This window comes from Uloborus diversus, chromosome 8, assembly GCF_026930045.1.
Source record: "Uloborus diversus isolate 005 chromosome 8, Udiv.v.3.1, whole genome shotgun sequence".
In the NCBI taxonomy this organism is placed as follows: Eukaryota; Metazoa; Arthropoda; class Arachnida; order Araneae; family Uloboridae; genus Uloborus; species Uloborus diversus.
The window spans coordinates 142913539-142928491 of NC_072738.1; the positions used below are offsets into that span (position 1 = coordinate 142913539).

Genomic DNA, 14953 nt, shown 5'->3' on the forward strand with positions numbered 1-14953 from the left:
TCAGAATTGTTGTCAGTCCCAATCAACTAGAATTTTCGGTGTACCCAACAGTAACTACAACTTTATAAAATATAGTATCTTACAGGCTCATTCCCCTGGCAACACATTTCATCCTACCCCACTCTAAAATTTGAACAACATTACATGGTTGGAACTGCAATTTTTGATGTAGAATTGTGTTAATTCATAAAATACAGGAGAGGGAATGTTCAAATAACTAACAGAAACCAGCTATTGAAAAATGATTTTACTTTTTAATATGAATATATTACAAGACAAGCTTTAAGAAAAAATTATGCAGAGTTATAACAATGCATACAGTAAAAGATGACTAGAGTTGTCCACAATAAGGACATATAAATTAATGCAGATGAAAAATAAAAAGCATTTAAAAACAGCTATTCCTGTGTGATTTCAGTTAAAATTATCATTATAGTACATAATAACTAATAAGCTCAAAATTATGGAAGAAAAAGCATTCTTCAATAATCTTAAATTCAGCTTTAGTAGTACTACAAATGATGTTACTATATGCTTAATAAAAAAAAATATGATTTTCATTTACATAATATTCAACTTTATATAGTACATTCGATTATGTATGTTTCGGTTTTGATGTGTAAAAGAAACAACTTAAATACAGGGGCTATTTTTTAAACCTGTGAAATTTGTAACTAAAACACAGCAAGTTTATCCAAGCCTTGTTTATTCCTCAGAGTTAACTATACTATTAAGTTTTTCCTTTCATATCTTTCAAAACATTCAATACAATTTATGAAATATTTTTTAATTTAACATTGTGATGGCAAAGAAAGGTTATAGCAAAAAAATTATGTTATTTAATGAAATGTTCTCAACCTCTAAAATAAGAGAAACTTTCTAAAATACAAGCTAAGTACATATATTACATTACAGTAAACAAAATCTTTAAAATAAATAAATAAATAAATAAATAAATAAATAATAAAGGTTAAAAACAATGAACATGACAAAAATAAGTAGTCAAATAATTTTTGCTTTTGTCTTGCAACATTCTGTTGTTATGCATTAAATTAAGATTTCTTTCAAAAATGGATAATTTTGTACATTTTATATTCTAATTATTTCAGAGCTATTTTTCTCTTTTTCTATCCCAATTTACATTAGGACTGAAGGAAGAGACAGAGTAGTAAAACAATCATATGGGTGCTGTTAAAAAATAAATACAACTTGTATTTTGTGCACCGACTACTCGAAATTAAAGTAGCAACTTCAAATATTTTTTTTTATAAATACGATGCAATAGATAACTATCTTTTTTTAATTGCAGAAGGAGTATCCTACTACCTACATATTCTGCTATCACGTTATTTTTATTGTGAAAACAAAGCTTGAAAACATAATGGGGTCATTTCTAAAATTTTAAAAGTATTTTTTTCTGAAACAGCATGCTTAAAAACATAGGATCTGACCATTTTTTAAATAATTTATTAAAGTTTAATATTTTTAAAAAATTACTTAAAGTAGCGCACTTTTATTGTTTACACTTCTGTTGTGTGACATCACAAATGATGAAATGCCATTCAATGTTGCCATTAACAGAACAAAATATTTAATTCGCATCTTTACTCACATGTATTGGTAACAATATGGTTGATAATAGCATGCGTAGAGCGCAGTTTTAATTCGCTGCTTGATTATCATAACGTGGAAACGTAGTAGAAAGATGCGCTATATTGCATCATTTGTGACGTCATGAAGACCACGCCTTGTTTGAAAAATCGGACGTTTAAAAAAATTAATTAAAAAAAAAAAAACTGTTGGGAAAATGAAAGTATTTTCTGGGTCCATGTAATTTTTTTTGCTCATTCTATCCATTTCAATGACTAAAAGTAGTACTTTTGACTGAAGGAAACAACCCCATTGCAAGATGTAAAAGGGATTTGTACTTCAAAGTGATGGAAGAAGACAAAAGTAAAAACAGATGAATTGACTTTTCCTCACCCTAGACAGAATGATTGATATAATAAAACATATTCTCCGTCACAGAACACATACCACATTTACGTTCATAAAAAAATAAAAGTCAACAAGATTTTATTATCACAGTTGGTTTTCCATAACAATGTCTTTTTAGTCAAGTTTTAGTCCTATCAAGTCAAGCATCTATGCTATGAAGATGAAGCACTATTCAAAGCCTCAAAATTCAATAAATCCAACTTCCTCTTCTGGGAAGTAACGCCGTCAATTTTCGAAACTTGTTGGGAGTGACTCACAACAGTCTGGCACATCTCCGAAGTGGGGTATTTCCTCTTCACTGCATGCTTCACATCACACACGTGGTCTAAAGCTCTCCTCAGAATGTTTTCGTCGGAAATCGAGTCGCTCAAATCATACATTTTGCCGTGATTTGACACGCCGCTCGGGTTGGAATCGTTATCGAAATATATCTCGTCGTCGCGTGCGGAGCTTTCGCAGTTACGGATGCAGTTTTCGTCATCCGACAAAGAGTAGCCATCGTCGGAAGATGTGTGGCCGAATTCAAAACTCCTGTGGGGGAAGGGATCGCTCATTCGACGACGGCTGACGACCTTGCTCCAGGTGGCCAACTTGGAGAGACTGGTGTGCCCCGAAGCACTCTCCCCCCATCGAGGGAAGGGGCAGGGGGAGTTCTCGATGCCCTCGCTCTCCGTCCTCTTCTTCGATGATCCAGGGAGGAAATATTCTGGTAGGAGATTGGAGCAGGACTGGAGAGGGCTGTTGCTGTGACGTTCAATGTCATTCTGAGAATCGCCATTCTTGTTTGTGTCGTCTTTCTCGGCCAGGAGTCTGGCAGCCATTTGCAGATAACCTTCAGAAAGGAGACAGAGATATGAACAAAGTTAGCAAGTGTAGGATTGCTAACCTGGTAACTTGAATAGTAATATAATTTACTTCAAAAATTCTTACAATGCAATGAAAATTAGCACAGTACATTCTACAGAGCGGGCTGATGAGTGCTAATAAGTACGAAACTGCAGTCCTCGGCTGGAATTGACTGAGCTGGCGGAGTATTTCATGTATTTCTGCCTTAGCCCTGGCTATAGGGCAGTAACTTACTGAATAAAACAGGACTTTTGTTCAAACTATTTCTAATACAGTAGTGAGATGACTTAAACATTTTAAGCAGTTTTGTGTAGCATATTTCTTCTATGAGCGACATTGATTTTATGTACAAAACAATGAAAGATTCGACCCTTTCTGGGATTTGCAAATTGAAAGTCTTTTGAATAAGATATATAAAATAAAAAAATATATAAATAACAATAATACATTTCCTTCATGATTCATTCAGAAAAGGAGAAAGAGAAAACAACTCTTTTATAAAAAGTGAGGAATTTAAGAGTCAAAGGGTTTTATAAATACTTACCACAGAGATCATTTCTTTCACTATTTGACTGACTCATCTCTGAGGAATATGGAATAGCAGTCCACTTTTTTACTACCCAGCAATACCTTCTTGTCCCTGCAAAAGGTAAATACATCATAAAGTGAAAGCAATAAAATCTATTAGTTTCAAGAATAAAAAACTGCTTAAGGTTAAAGATAAATCTTCTGCACAGAATTTTTATACAGTAAAAACTTATGCTGAATTTTGATAGAAATTTTGTGAAGACAATCGTTTTTTCTTTATACAAGGAAGTAAAAGGTGCTCTTTCTTATCTCGTCCTAGTACTGTACATTTTTATTTGGAAGAATTTTTCGGTAAATTCAAGTTTTTAGTAATACGAGGTGAGGTGGGCCCCAATTACCTCGGATTTTCGAGACTTTACTGTTTATATATATATATATATATATATATATATATAATATATATATATATATATATATATATATATGTATATGTATATATATGTTATGTATTAAGTTGCTGTTTCCCTTAATGACACTTTCATTCAATAACTATCATGGTAAATCAATGCAATACATTTACATTTCAGAGATACATTTTTTATTTCAATAAAAAAAAAAAAAACATCTTATGCATCTATGATCATAACTGGCAGAAATTTTTATGTCAGGACCGCAACATGTTCAAATTAGTATTTTTAACATACAAATAATTGTTTAAAAAGCTGATACTTTATATGAAGACACATAAAGGCTACCCATGTTCACCTGTCAAAATTAAAAGTTAAAGAAGTTTAAAATTTCTGGATTAAAAGGCGCGAATTTTCCTAAAAATTGTCAGGACCACAACAATGGATTGAACAATATAAGATGGTTGTCAAATTTTGTCTAGTTGCTAAAAGACATAAGTAAAAGTGTCTGTTACATACATAATTTTTAAATGTACTATTAGTCAAATGTAGTACTAAGCCTGGAAGCAAGAGTGGCTTTGGGACTTGTGGCAGATATTAAAATTTTAAGCAGCAGTTTTTTTCTAGATTTAATACTTACACCTTGCTACAGTGCAATCTCAATTCTTTAATGCTTTAGCTACAGATTTGCTGTCCTAGGCCAGTGACCTTTCTGCTTATACCTAATATGCACGATACTATAAGCACACCTACCCCAGCCATCACCTTCCTTCCCACAATAGTTATAGTCTGGATTATATTCAGTAGTATACCCTTTATATATTCACATCTATTACTATAGTTGGGACAAACTTAAGATGGCAGCCAGGGGCATGCATGGGGGGGGGACATCTGTTTGCCTGGGCCCGAGCCTGATGGGGGCCCGAGATTTTAAAAATGACGCGTGAAATATATTCAGAGATGCAGGGGCAAACAGTACGGAGGGGGGTGCATAAAAGTAATTTGTGACAGGCCCCAAAATTTCTGTGCACACCCCTGCTGGCAGCATTAGGATCTGTGAAGCCTTCACAATGCTGCTAGGTTAGGTTTGCCTCAACTATGGTCAAAATAACTACAAATACTACGGCTGAGGAATATAGGTTTTAGAAAGATGAAAAATTTGTATTTACCCATTTTGTTCTCTACGTTTTCATCCACAGCCAGAGTACCTTCGCTCGAGCTATTGGACTCATCGGCTTTCACAGAAACTGAACTTTTAGGCCTTCGACTCACGTCCCAGACTGGCAAGCTTCTCGGGTAATTCATTTTGAGAATCAGTTGCTCCCTCAATATTTCCACTTCTGGCGAAGCCGTCAGATCCAGCATGATGGCAACGACACTCGTGTTGTCGGCCCTGGTACGCAATTGGTTCCATCTCTCCAGAGCACAATCCACGAGAACTTTTGAAGGATTGCACAGGGTTAAGTGCTGAAATCAAGCACATTGATTATAGGCAGTCAAAAAAATATTTATTCATACAAATACAGTCGAATCTGGATAACTCAAAGTTTATAACTTGAATATTCCTTTATTTCAAAGTTTTCATTGGGTCCCAAACTCTTGAGACTGCTGTAGAAATCTCCCATAACTTGAACTACCAATAACTCGAACGTTTTAGTCGGTCCCTTAGGACTTCGAGTTATTGAGAGTTGACCGTACCAGGCTTTAACGCTTTAAGTCATATGCTTTCTGGCTTCTTAATAATTTTAAACAATGCAATAAAAAAATTTAATTACACGGAACATGTCTAAATGACAACTGTTCATCGAGAATCCACAGCTCCATAGGCAGCAAGCTGGTAAGTCCATCAATCCTACTTTTAAAAGATGGGTATAGGAGCAATCATGTTTGGTTAAAAGTCGAAAAATGATAACAAGAAAACTTCGTGGAGAATACGGAACAGACAAACTCTTGCAAAGACATTCAAAAGCCTTTGCTTTAGCTAACGTAGAAATATGCAATTTAAATTAATTCTCAAATTCTATTTTGATGGGAATTTTAGCAGAATGAAAAGTCAAAAGATGACTTGGTCTCTGTAAAGCAGCAGTATTTTTGTTTACAAGGTAATCAGCTCGTTCATTACCTTTAACTCCAGAATTTGAGGAGTTGCATTTTAACTTAAAGAAAAGATAATGTGCTACGCAAACTTAGCAAAATGTGGCAGAGAAGCATATTGTTGGAAATGAGACGTAAATCCTTTTTCATGTACCTCCTATCCTGTTGTAAATGAATTTGTAGGAAATAAATTTGCTTGAAATTTATGCTGAAATGCTGAGCTATTTTTGCTTCTCCTTTAAAGAAGCAAAAAGTATTTAATTAGCACGATCAATGAGCAATCGTTGTGGCGATCTAAATAATCTGGTTGAAGTGAACAGATAAAGAATTAGTAAAGGTTGAGGCTTTGAAACTACAAGACTTATTATTGACTCACTTCCTACATTACTCAAACTATCACAACACAAATAAATGTGCTTTGATCCATGTTTTTTCAAATATAATTTCACCCAAACTTTTAATTAAAAAATATGATAAACCATTTGAAGGAACCCTAACAGCATCTGGAGATCAAACATAAGGAAGGATGGATATAAGTGAATAATAATAATGTTTTTAAAACATAATAATCTGAAAGGGAAAAAAGTGGGAAACAAAAGTGTTGCACTTCTTTTCTTCCAAGAATGTTTATTTGCTTTCTACACATTAAATGTCATTTATTTTCTTACTAGGATGTATCAATTGGGGAAAAAAAAATAAATAAAAAAAATAAAAATAGAGTTTTTGATAAATTTACTAGAAACCAATGTATTATTTGGATGCCTCACTTGCCGAATCAATTCCATAAAACTAAAAGAAGAGAAAAGTTATGAAAAGGATGGTGTTATCCATAGGAGTACAAAGGACCTCGTGTTACATTTTCTGCTATCACAAGGTCAGAAATGTACTGAACGAAAAGTTTAATATAAATTTACATGCTAAACATTGATCAAGCACTATTAAAGCAGAAATAATGATATTTTTTAAAAGTGAAGTTAATCGATTTGACAACTGAGGCATCCATTTATAAATTGAATAAGAAAAAATCTCTGTTCTTATTAACACACAGCATTTTTTTTTTTTGTGTTTTGGAACTGTTTTACTTCAGATTCTATTGCTTGACATTTCACAAAGAAAAAAAAAACATTAATAATAGGTCAATAAGATTAAAATAAATAAGCTAAGTTTTTTACACAAGTAAAGTAATTCAAAATATAGTCTGTTTCACATTTGAAAATGCAAAACTGCTTTAAACTAAGAAAGCTCTATTGTTCAATCAAATGCAGTGTTAGAAATTTTTTGGAAAAATACTGGTCCTGAAGTTATACTCGTCTGCACACAGAACGGCTAGTGTACTTAACACAAAATGTAGTTCAACGGGAAATTTGTTTCCACATTAATTTATAACTTTTATGTATTTACATCTTTTTTTCACAAAATTTTCATTATGTAGCAAATTGGCTTTAATTTAAAACTCACATTTCAAAACATTTATCATAAATTAAAAAAAAAATCTTGTAAATGTAAATGTGAAATTTAAAAATTTTTAAATCTTGCTTCACGTGAAGCACTTGTTTGGTCTCAGGAGTAATAGTCACTAAAAAAGTGATAAGATAAAATTCAGTCAGCATTAATTAATTATTATGATCCTGTGAATTTCCCGTTAACTTAATTTCTTAATTGACCATGATTGGCCACTGGTTATATGAACTACTGAATTCTACTTCATTTTGGTTCAAAGTAATTTTTACTGGGCTCAAACCAGCAAACCACCAATGATTTCAAACACTGAAACGCATCATAACTTCATGGAAATTTATAACTTACTAAATGTTCCGAGACACCAAACTTAGTGATAAGTTTAACATTTTCATTTTCCACTTCTTGCACAAGATGAATGGCATCTTGGGGTGACATGATGTTCCACAGCCCATCTGATGCCAATATCAGACACTTGTCCTTTTTCAAGTCCAGAGTCATGACACCAAGATCTGGTTCTGGACTCACAACAAACTCCTGCTGGAAATAATCATAGCTCCACAGATCCCCTGAGAGGTAATAAAAATTTCAATTATTTTTAAATTATCTTGAATGCAAAGTTTAAATACAAAAAAGTATTTTTCCAGTATATGAAAGAAATAACTGTTTATGGTAGTGCCAGATTACCGCAAGGGCAAATGGGGCAGCTGCACTTGCCCCCCCCCCCTCCAAAAACAGTCTCATAACTTAAGTGTGAAATAATTAGAAAATAAATTATACTTTTGACACCAAAACCACAGAAAAAATCACATAAATTGACTTACAAATGATCATTTGTTGAAAATAGTTTTACCAGAGTTAAACTGGTAGAATTTCGAAATTAAAATCCTAAAAATCCATTTCTTGACTATTTTTTATGAAGTTCAATACGGCAGGTGTTGGGGCTCTTCCCCGGAATATTTTCAAAATTAAGCTTCAAAAATGCAATTGCAGGACACCTTTCAGGATATGGGGTAGAGCTTAAAGAATCTCTCACAGAAGTTATTCGAAATTGAAGTTCCAAAAACGAAATTTTAGACGATTTTGGATAATGTTAGAGGGTATTCGGGACTCTGTCGTGGAAATTTGTAGAGATTGAAGTCCCTAAACCAAAGCTTATGATAATCTTAGAGTAACAAAAAAACCATGATATGGAAATCATTCACTTAAAAAATTATTATTCATAAATGAAACAGCTCTTGTATCACCTTATATTGTGACAAAATAGTAAGCAAGTTTTGTATGACTTTACCCATAATATTAGCTTTTTTGAACACAAAATATTCATTACAGATTATTTAAGTCTTTTGTTTACTAAAATTATAAGACTGAAATCATATATATTTACATTAAACTTATGTTCTTCTAATAAAAACTTTCGAATAAATAATTTTATTTATAACTACGTCAGTAATTGGGATTTGCTATACAATATTTCCCTTCCCCCCAAAAAATAAACTTTATGTCTCAGGGTTTCAGCTGCGGTCGATTTCTTCGCAAAATGTGAAAATACTTCCTCAATTACCAAGATCAAACAATTCATTTTCGCTTTTTTTGTTTGAATACCTAGCAATATTGTAAAAAACCATGCAGGACAGAGGAACTACGTATGGTGACTTCAAATAAATCTTATTATAAATCTTACCTAAGATGTTTAAGTTACTATTAAGTACAAGTCTTAATGAGCATTATATCCCCCAATAAATGCATTATTAGGAAAAGGAGAATTGTATCATTTGAAAATCAAGCTTGTGTTTTCTCAATTGATAAGTATAATTTTAAATTTTTATGTCAAATTGAAAAAGAAACACAGCTGCTTGTGAATTTATTTCTTTAAAGATGTCATGGCTGAAATTTGAATTTAGTTATTAATGCTATTAACTAAAAAAATAAACACATTGAGCCATCAAAAAAAAAAAAAAAAAAGATAGGTCAACATATTCATTGATCTTCAATATTTTAGCTTATTTCTAAAGCTAATTTTCCAATTTTAGCTTTTTTGCTAAAACTCTTTTGAGTTCAACTTAAACCCTGCTATGTCCATAATAAAGATTACCGAAACACTGTTTTGCAACATGCACGAGGCAAAGGCAAAAATTCCAAGGCTACTGAAGCACTCAAGCACCCCCTCAAATGTTACTGGAGTTATTGGGCACTCACACAAATGGAACTATTTTGACTATACGTTTGTTCAATTCTTTTAACCCGAACTTTAGAGCCTAAAGAGATTTGTAATTATTTTCTTTCAAATTCCTCATAGTGGTGATGCATAAAGCATGGACAATGTTACCAGAGTTGTTACAGTGAATAAATAATGCAAATGAAATTTCTTGGTTTTAACATTATCAAAAATCCTCACATAGAAGTTATAGTGACCACAGCTTATATAAATCACACACACACACACACATATGTGTTTCAAACAGTTTTGATTCAATAAAGTGGTTGATTTAATAAAGCAAAATTGTGTTGTTGCTTTTTCGTAAATGTGAAATTCTACATACAACTTAAGAGAGCTTTTAAAAATTGTTGATGTATTTTCATCCATGCTTGATTCATTCAAGCGGTGTGTTTGATTCAAATATCCGGCAATTTTTTAATGTTAAAGATGGATTTTTATTTGCTTTTGTGGATATGATTCATTAAAAAGGCTGATTTGAATCACCACTTCTTAATTATCTGGTGCTCACTGCACAAGTAAGGACTGTCATGACCTTCCACTCAGAAGGTAAATTCTAGCTGTATAGGTGGAAGATTTACTATTAACAATGGGGTCGTTTCCAAAATTTTAAAAGTATTTTTTTCTGAAAGAGCATGCTTAAAAACATAGGATCTGACCATTTTTTAAATAATTTATTTAAGTTTAATATTTTTAAAAAATTACTTAAATCAGTGCACTTTCATTGTTTACACTTCTGTCGTGTGACATCACAAATAGAGATGTACCGAGTAGCACTTTGGCCGAGTAGCCAAGTACCGAGTACTCGGCCGAGTACCTAGTTCTCGTCCAAGTTACCAAGTACCAATTATGTTTCAAGAAAAAACGCCGACACACATGTGATGAATTTTGAACTTATTAGAATAGTTGTATAGACCTCCTTGTCTATACAACTGAACAAAATGTGAGCTAAAGAATGTAAAGACATTCGACAGAAGAATCCGACTTTTGTCAGATACCTTTAAATCCACGAGCTCACATTTTGTGCATTGAAAAAGGAATTCCTTGTAATGCCAAAACACATGTCTGCACTGTGCTTTTAACATTGTTTTATTTCCATTTATTTTTTAAGCAAAAGTATTTTTATATTTCTTATAACTAATTTTTGTTTGTAGCAAAAATCCATTTTTAATATAAAAATTCCAAATTTTCTACTTACTTTTTTTGCACAATTTTTAATAAATAAGTTTTATTAACTTTGGGGACATTAAAATAAAGATTAATTCCATTGAAGCATTACAAACTTCATTATTCTCAAAATTAAAATTTGACTTGTAAATAGTTGCAGAAAATTATATATGCTTGCGCTTTTTTATAAATATTAATATCTGTCTTGGACAATATTCTATTTTTTGCAACTACTCGGTATTGGCCGAGTATCTGATCAAAATTGAGCCGATTACCGAGTACTCGGCAAATTGGCTGAGTACCGAGTAGTTACCGAGTACTCGGTACGTCTCTAATCACAAATGATGAAATGTCATTCAGTGTTGCCATTTACAGAACAAAATATTTAATTTGCATCTTTACTCGCGTGTATTGGTAACGATATGGTTGATAGCAAGAGTAGAGCGCAATTTTGATTCGCTGCTTGATTATCATTACGTGGAAACATGGTAAAAGATGCGCCAAATTGCATCATTTGTGACGTCATCAAGACCACGCCTTGTTTGAAAAATCAGATATTTTAAAAAATTAATTAAAAAGAACTGTTGGGAAAATGAAAGTATTTTCTGGGTCCATGTAATTTTTTTTGGGCCATTTTATCCATTTCAATGACTAAAAGTAGTACTTTTGACTGAAGGAAACCACTCCATTATTGCATTCAAGTTGGGCCATAGCGTAATGGTGTATGTGTGTAGGGCGCATTTTTAATCCTCCTTTGGACTGGCAGAAAACCCTGAAATGGCCATAAGTATAACTAAAACAACTAAAGAGCCACTTTTATAGACGAATTTTTGCGACAGGTTTCATCATTTTGTGAAGGAGCAGAAGAATTATGAAACAGTATTGTATGAAGGGACCACTTTTATGAAATAACTAGCTGCGTCACCCGGCTTTGCGCGGTGTACCTCGAAAATAATAATTATGACTAGTGACGCGTGTTCAATAATCAGGCTTGGAAAAAATCAGTAAAATTTTGCGGCAGATTGTGGAAAAATAACCAAAAAGTAAACATTTTAAAACTCCCGATTGCAGGAAAAGCCTCAAAACAAAAACCCATTTTTTTTCTGCTTATATTCGAGAAAAAAATGGCAACAAATTTTTCATTTAACGATTTTCTACACGCTACAACTACAAATTTTAATAAAGGCATTGTTACGGAAAGTTGAGATGAAGCAATGAATAATCATTTGAATGGAGGAAAGCCTTCGAAAAATAGGGATTTTATTTTGAAATCTAAGAGTCATAATTAATAGTTTTAAATTAATATCTCAGCTAATTATTATCAGACGATTATGTTAAATAGCCATACATGAAGACGGGAAGATTATGAATCCATCGATACCTAGTTTGATTGTCAGTTCACTGTCGTGCGGGAGAAGAAGCTTGGACATACATAGATACGCTCAGTTTTTAATTATATAAGAGATATTTTGGGAAGGGCTTGCAAAGCGGATACAATTTGTATTTCATCATTGACAATGTAACAAAAGAGTAAACATCGATACTTACCAAGAGATCGTGCAACTGCCAGAAATGGGACCTCGTCGCAGTCAGTGTTACGCAAAACTGGGCCCTGGTGGCCCGGACGCGGCCTCTTCCAGACAACTCTGTCCACGCCGGATTTATTCATGACGAGACCTCCTGATTCCAAGATCCTTTTCCTCTCTTCTGGCGATTCAGGCTTGTGATCGATTGTCAAAGATTCTGCTTGCCAAGATTCATTGTCTATAATAAGAGGAAAAAGTTCACATCAATTGTGGTACCTAACTTGGAAATAGAATAGGCAGATTTTGGACAAAGGAGGAAAAAATATGGAAACAATTAATAAAAACACTTTCGCCACAGTGGCAAAAGTAGACAAATGCTTTACTTGTGAGAAGTCAACTACAGTAGAAGACCATTATAATGCTGACCTATATAACGCAATTCTCTATAAACCGCACAACTTTTCAGAAGTAAACAATAGGTTTTGAAGCTTGAAAAATTCATCTGTTTTGCTTTGCAAACATAAAAATTGTTAGACAAATTAAATTTTGAAAGTTTTTCATCTTTCCTCCTTAATTCAAAGCTTTTAAATTTAAAATTAGTAATTATAATAAACAGAAAATACCAGATGGCTCTTGAAAATGGAGCTGTTATGCATACCATGAAGCAAGCAGAAGTGCAGGATAATGTACTTTCTTTTAATTGTGAAACATATTTATTTGTGATTAACTAATTGTAATATTGGTGCTTTAATATATTCATTGCAGATAAAACTCATTCTGAAGTGCTAATATATAGATATATTCTGAATGTTAGTTTCAAAATTTGTGAAATGATCTATATAATGCATAAACCTGTATAACGCAAAAGCTGTGGCCCCAAGGTGTGGCCCCGAGGTGTGTGTTAAAACGGTCTTTTACTGTATTTTTACTAATTTCAATCAACTTTAATCTAATAATGTCTATTTTTTAAATATTCAATGCTCCATTGGAAATCTAAACAGTAGCAGATTTACAGGTTTGGGGGCCCGTCACAACCTACTTTTGAGGGCCCCTTAGACAGGAACAGAATTACGTAAAATATTTTCCATGAGCTTTTTTGGATTCCCGTTTGAGGTCTCTTTGTCGTAAATTGCGACATGGTGATTCCAATGAATTTGCACTGTTTTAATAAAATGCTTGCTTGTTAGTTTATGCAGCATGAATGCAGAGCATGAGAAAGGGAAGAGTAAATAACAATAAAATAACTAACTCACTGACTGATTTTAAAGCAATAACAGCTTCAACTAAGGTCCAGCAAATTTCAAGCTTACTGAAAAACTGAAATGTTTTTAGAAGGAAAAAGGGGACCAGACTTATAAAATAAAATTTTTTAGGGACTTAGGACTAAAAAGGAAGCTTTTAGAGAAATCATAACACCATTTAGGAGTCAGGAGAATGACTTTCTCAAGACCATCTTAAGTAAAGCACTTACAGATGCATATTTTTGGGGAGGACTACTAGCTGGGCCCCAGAGGCTCACTTTTGTAAGTGAATAATGCACAAGTAACAGTAGGATGAAGAAAACAAATACCAGATTCAAACTAAATACACAAGAAGAAAAGTATTAACATACCTGGTTCACTACATCCCAGCACTATACGAGAATCTCCAACATGGCCTGTATATAATTTTCCTTTTCGAATAAAAGCCACACTCGCGGTAGTACCAGCAGTGCTGGGAAGGCCAGACTGTGTCTTCGGCCAGTTATCTGAATGTTTAAAAAAAAAAAACGAATAAATAAGATTAAGGATTTTTCCAAAGAAAAACAAATGATAAAAAATATTAAATCATAGTCAAGAGTTAAGTTCTTGTGGCATGGATTTCTTGCTTAGGAAAGCAAAATAATAATCTGATTCATTTTTATTAGTATAGTTCCCCCCCCCCTCCCCCCAAACTTCTTATACTATAAGGCTTTGTTTATTTGAAATTCTCTTCATCAGAGCCTAGTTCAACCAATATTGATTTCCTTCAATTTTATTTTAGTTTTTGGCAAGTAAAAATTATTACTTCAAGGTCACTAGAGGCAGAGATTCTTACTGTAAACACCAAATTATCTCTGCATATCTATATTGTGCTTGTTTGCAGCAGTTTAAAAAGAATTTCGGTAGAGTTAAAAATTTTCTGCAAACAGTGTTCGCGCGTTCGTCTATATTATGCAAGACTGGTTTTTTGGTAGCAGTTTGTTGCAGTTACAAACTTTTATCACTTATCTTTTACAAAACAGAAGAACAGGTACAAATGGGTAATTCAAAAAAAATTAGGGTATGCAAATTTCAAAAAATTAAATTTCTCTCATTAAAAAAATTAAAACAATTTGCACCCTGTTTATTAATGAAAATAGTCATCTAAAATTATTTGACATCTAGTTTTGCCATTCACATTTCAAAAATATACAGTAATTTATTTACAGCAATTTTATTTTATTGGATCACGAAATTTTGGATGCAGTTGTATTGTCCTTCATACCTTTTGAATTTCAAACTACAGTGCAATACTGCGTATTTTCTATGCTGATTGTTTGTATTTTTTTTTCCCAAACATATTAGTACACCTGTCCTGTCCTAAACCAGTTTTGGACAGTTCAAAACCCAACCCTGTTTGAAAGCCATCTGTTAAGAAAATAAATTGTTTCATTTCGTAATTATTGTAGAATTATGTATTTATGTCTGCAC

General features: G+C 32.8%; 1 protein-coding gene across 2 annotated transcripts in view; it reads right to left on the reverse strand.

Annotated features, from left to right (window-relative positions):
- Nucleotides 1–280: 280 nt before the first annotated feature.
- Nucleotides 281–14953, reverse strand: part of LOC129227692 (uncharacterized) — a 16095-nt gene continuing 1422 nt past the window's right edge. The window contains exons 2-7 of one of the 2 annotated variants that reach the window (XM_054862287.1): nt 13855–13989; nt 12265–12480; nt 7680–7900; nt 4949–5246; nt 3389–3484; nt 281–2830 (exon numbers count right to left, since the gene is read on the reverse strand). In XM_054862287.1, the coding sequence (XP_054718262.1) occupies nt 2151–2830; nt 3389–3484; nt 4949–5246; nt 7680–7900; nt 12265–12480; nt 13855–13989 (1646 nt within the window). In that variant the 3' untranslated portion in view covers nt 281–2150. The remainder of the gene's footprint in view (nt 2831–3388; nt 3485–4948; nt 5247–7679; nt 7901–12264; nt 12481–13854; nt 13990–14953) is intronic. The other variant, XM_054862286.1, reaches the window with a different exon arrangement.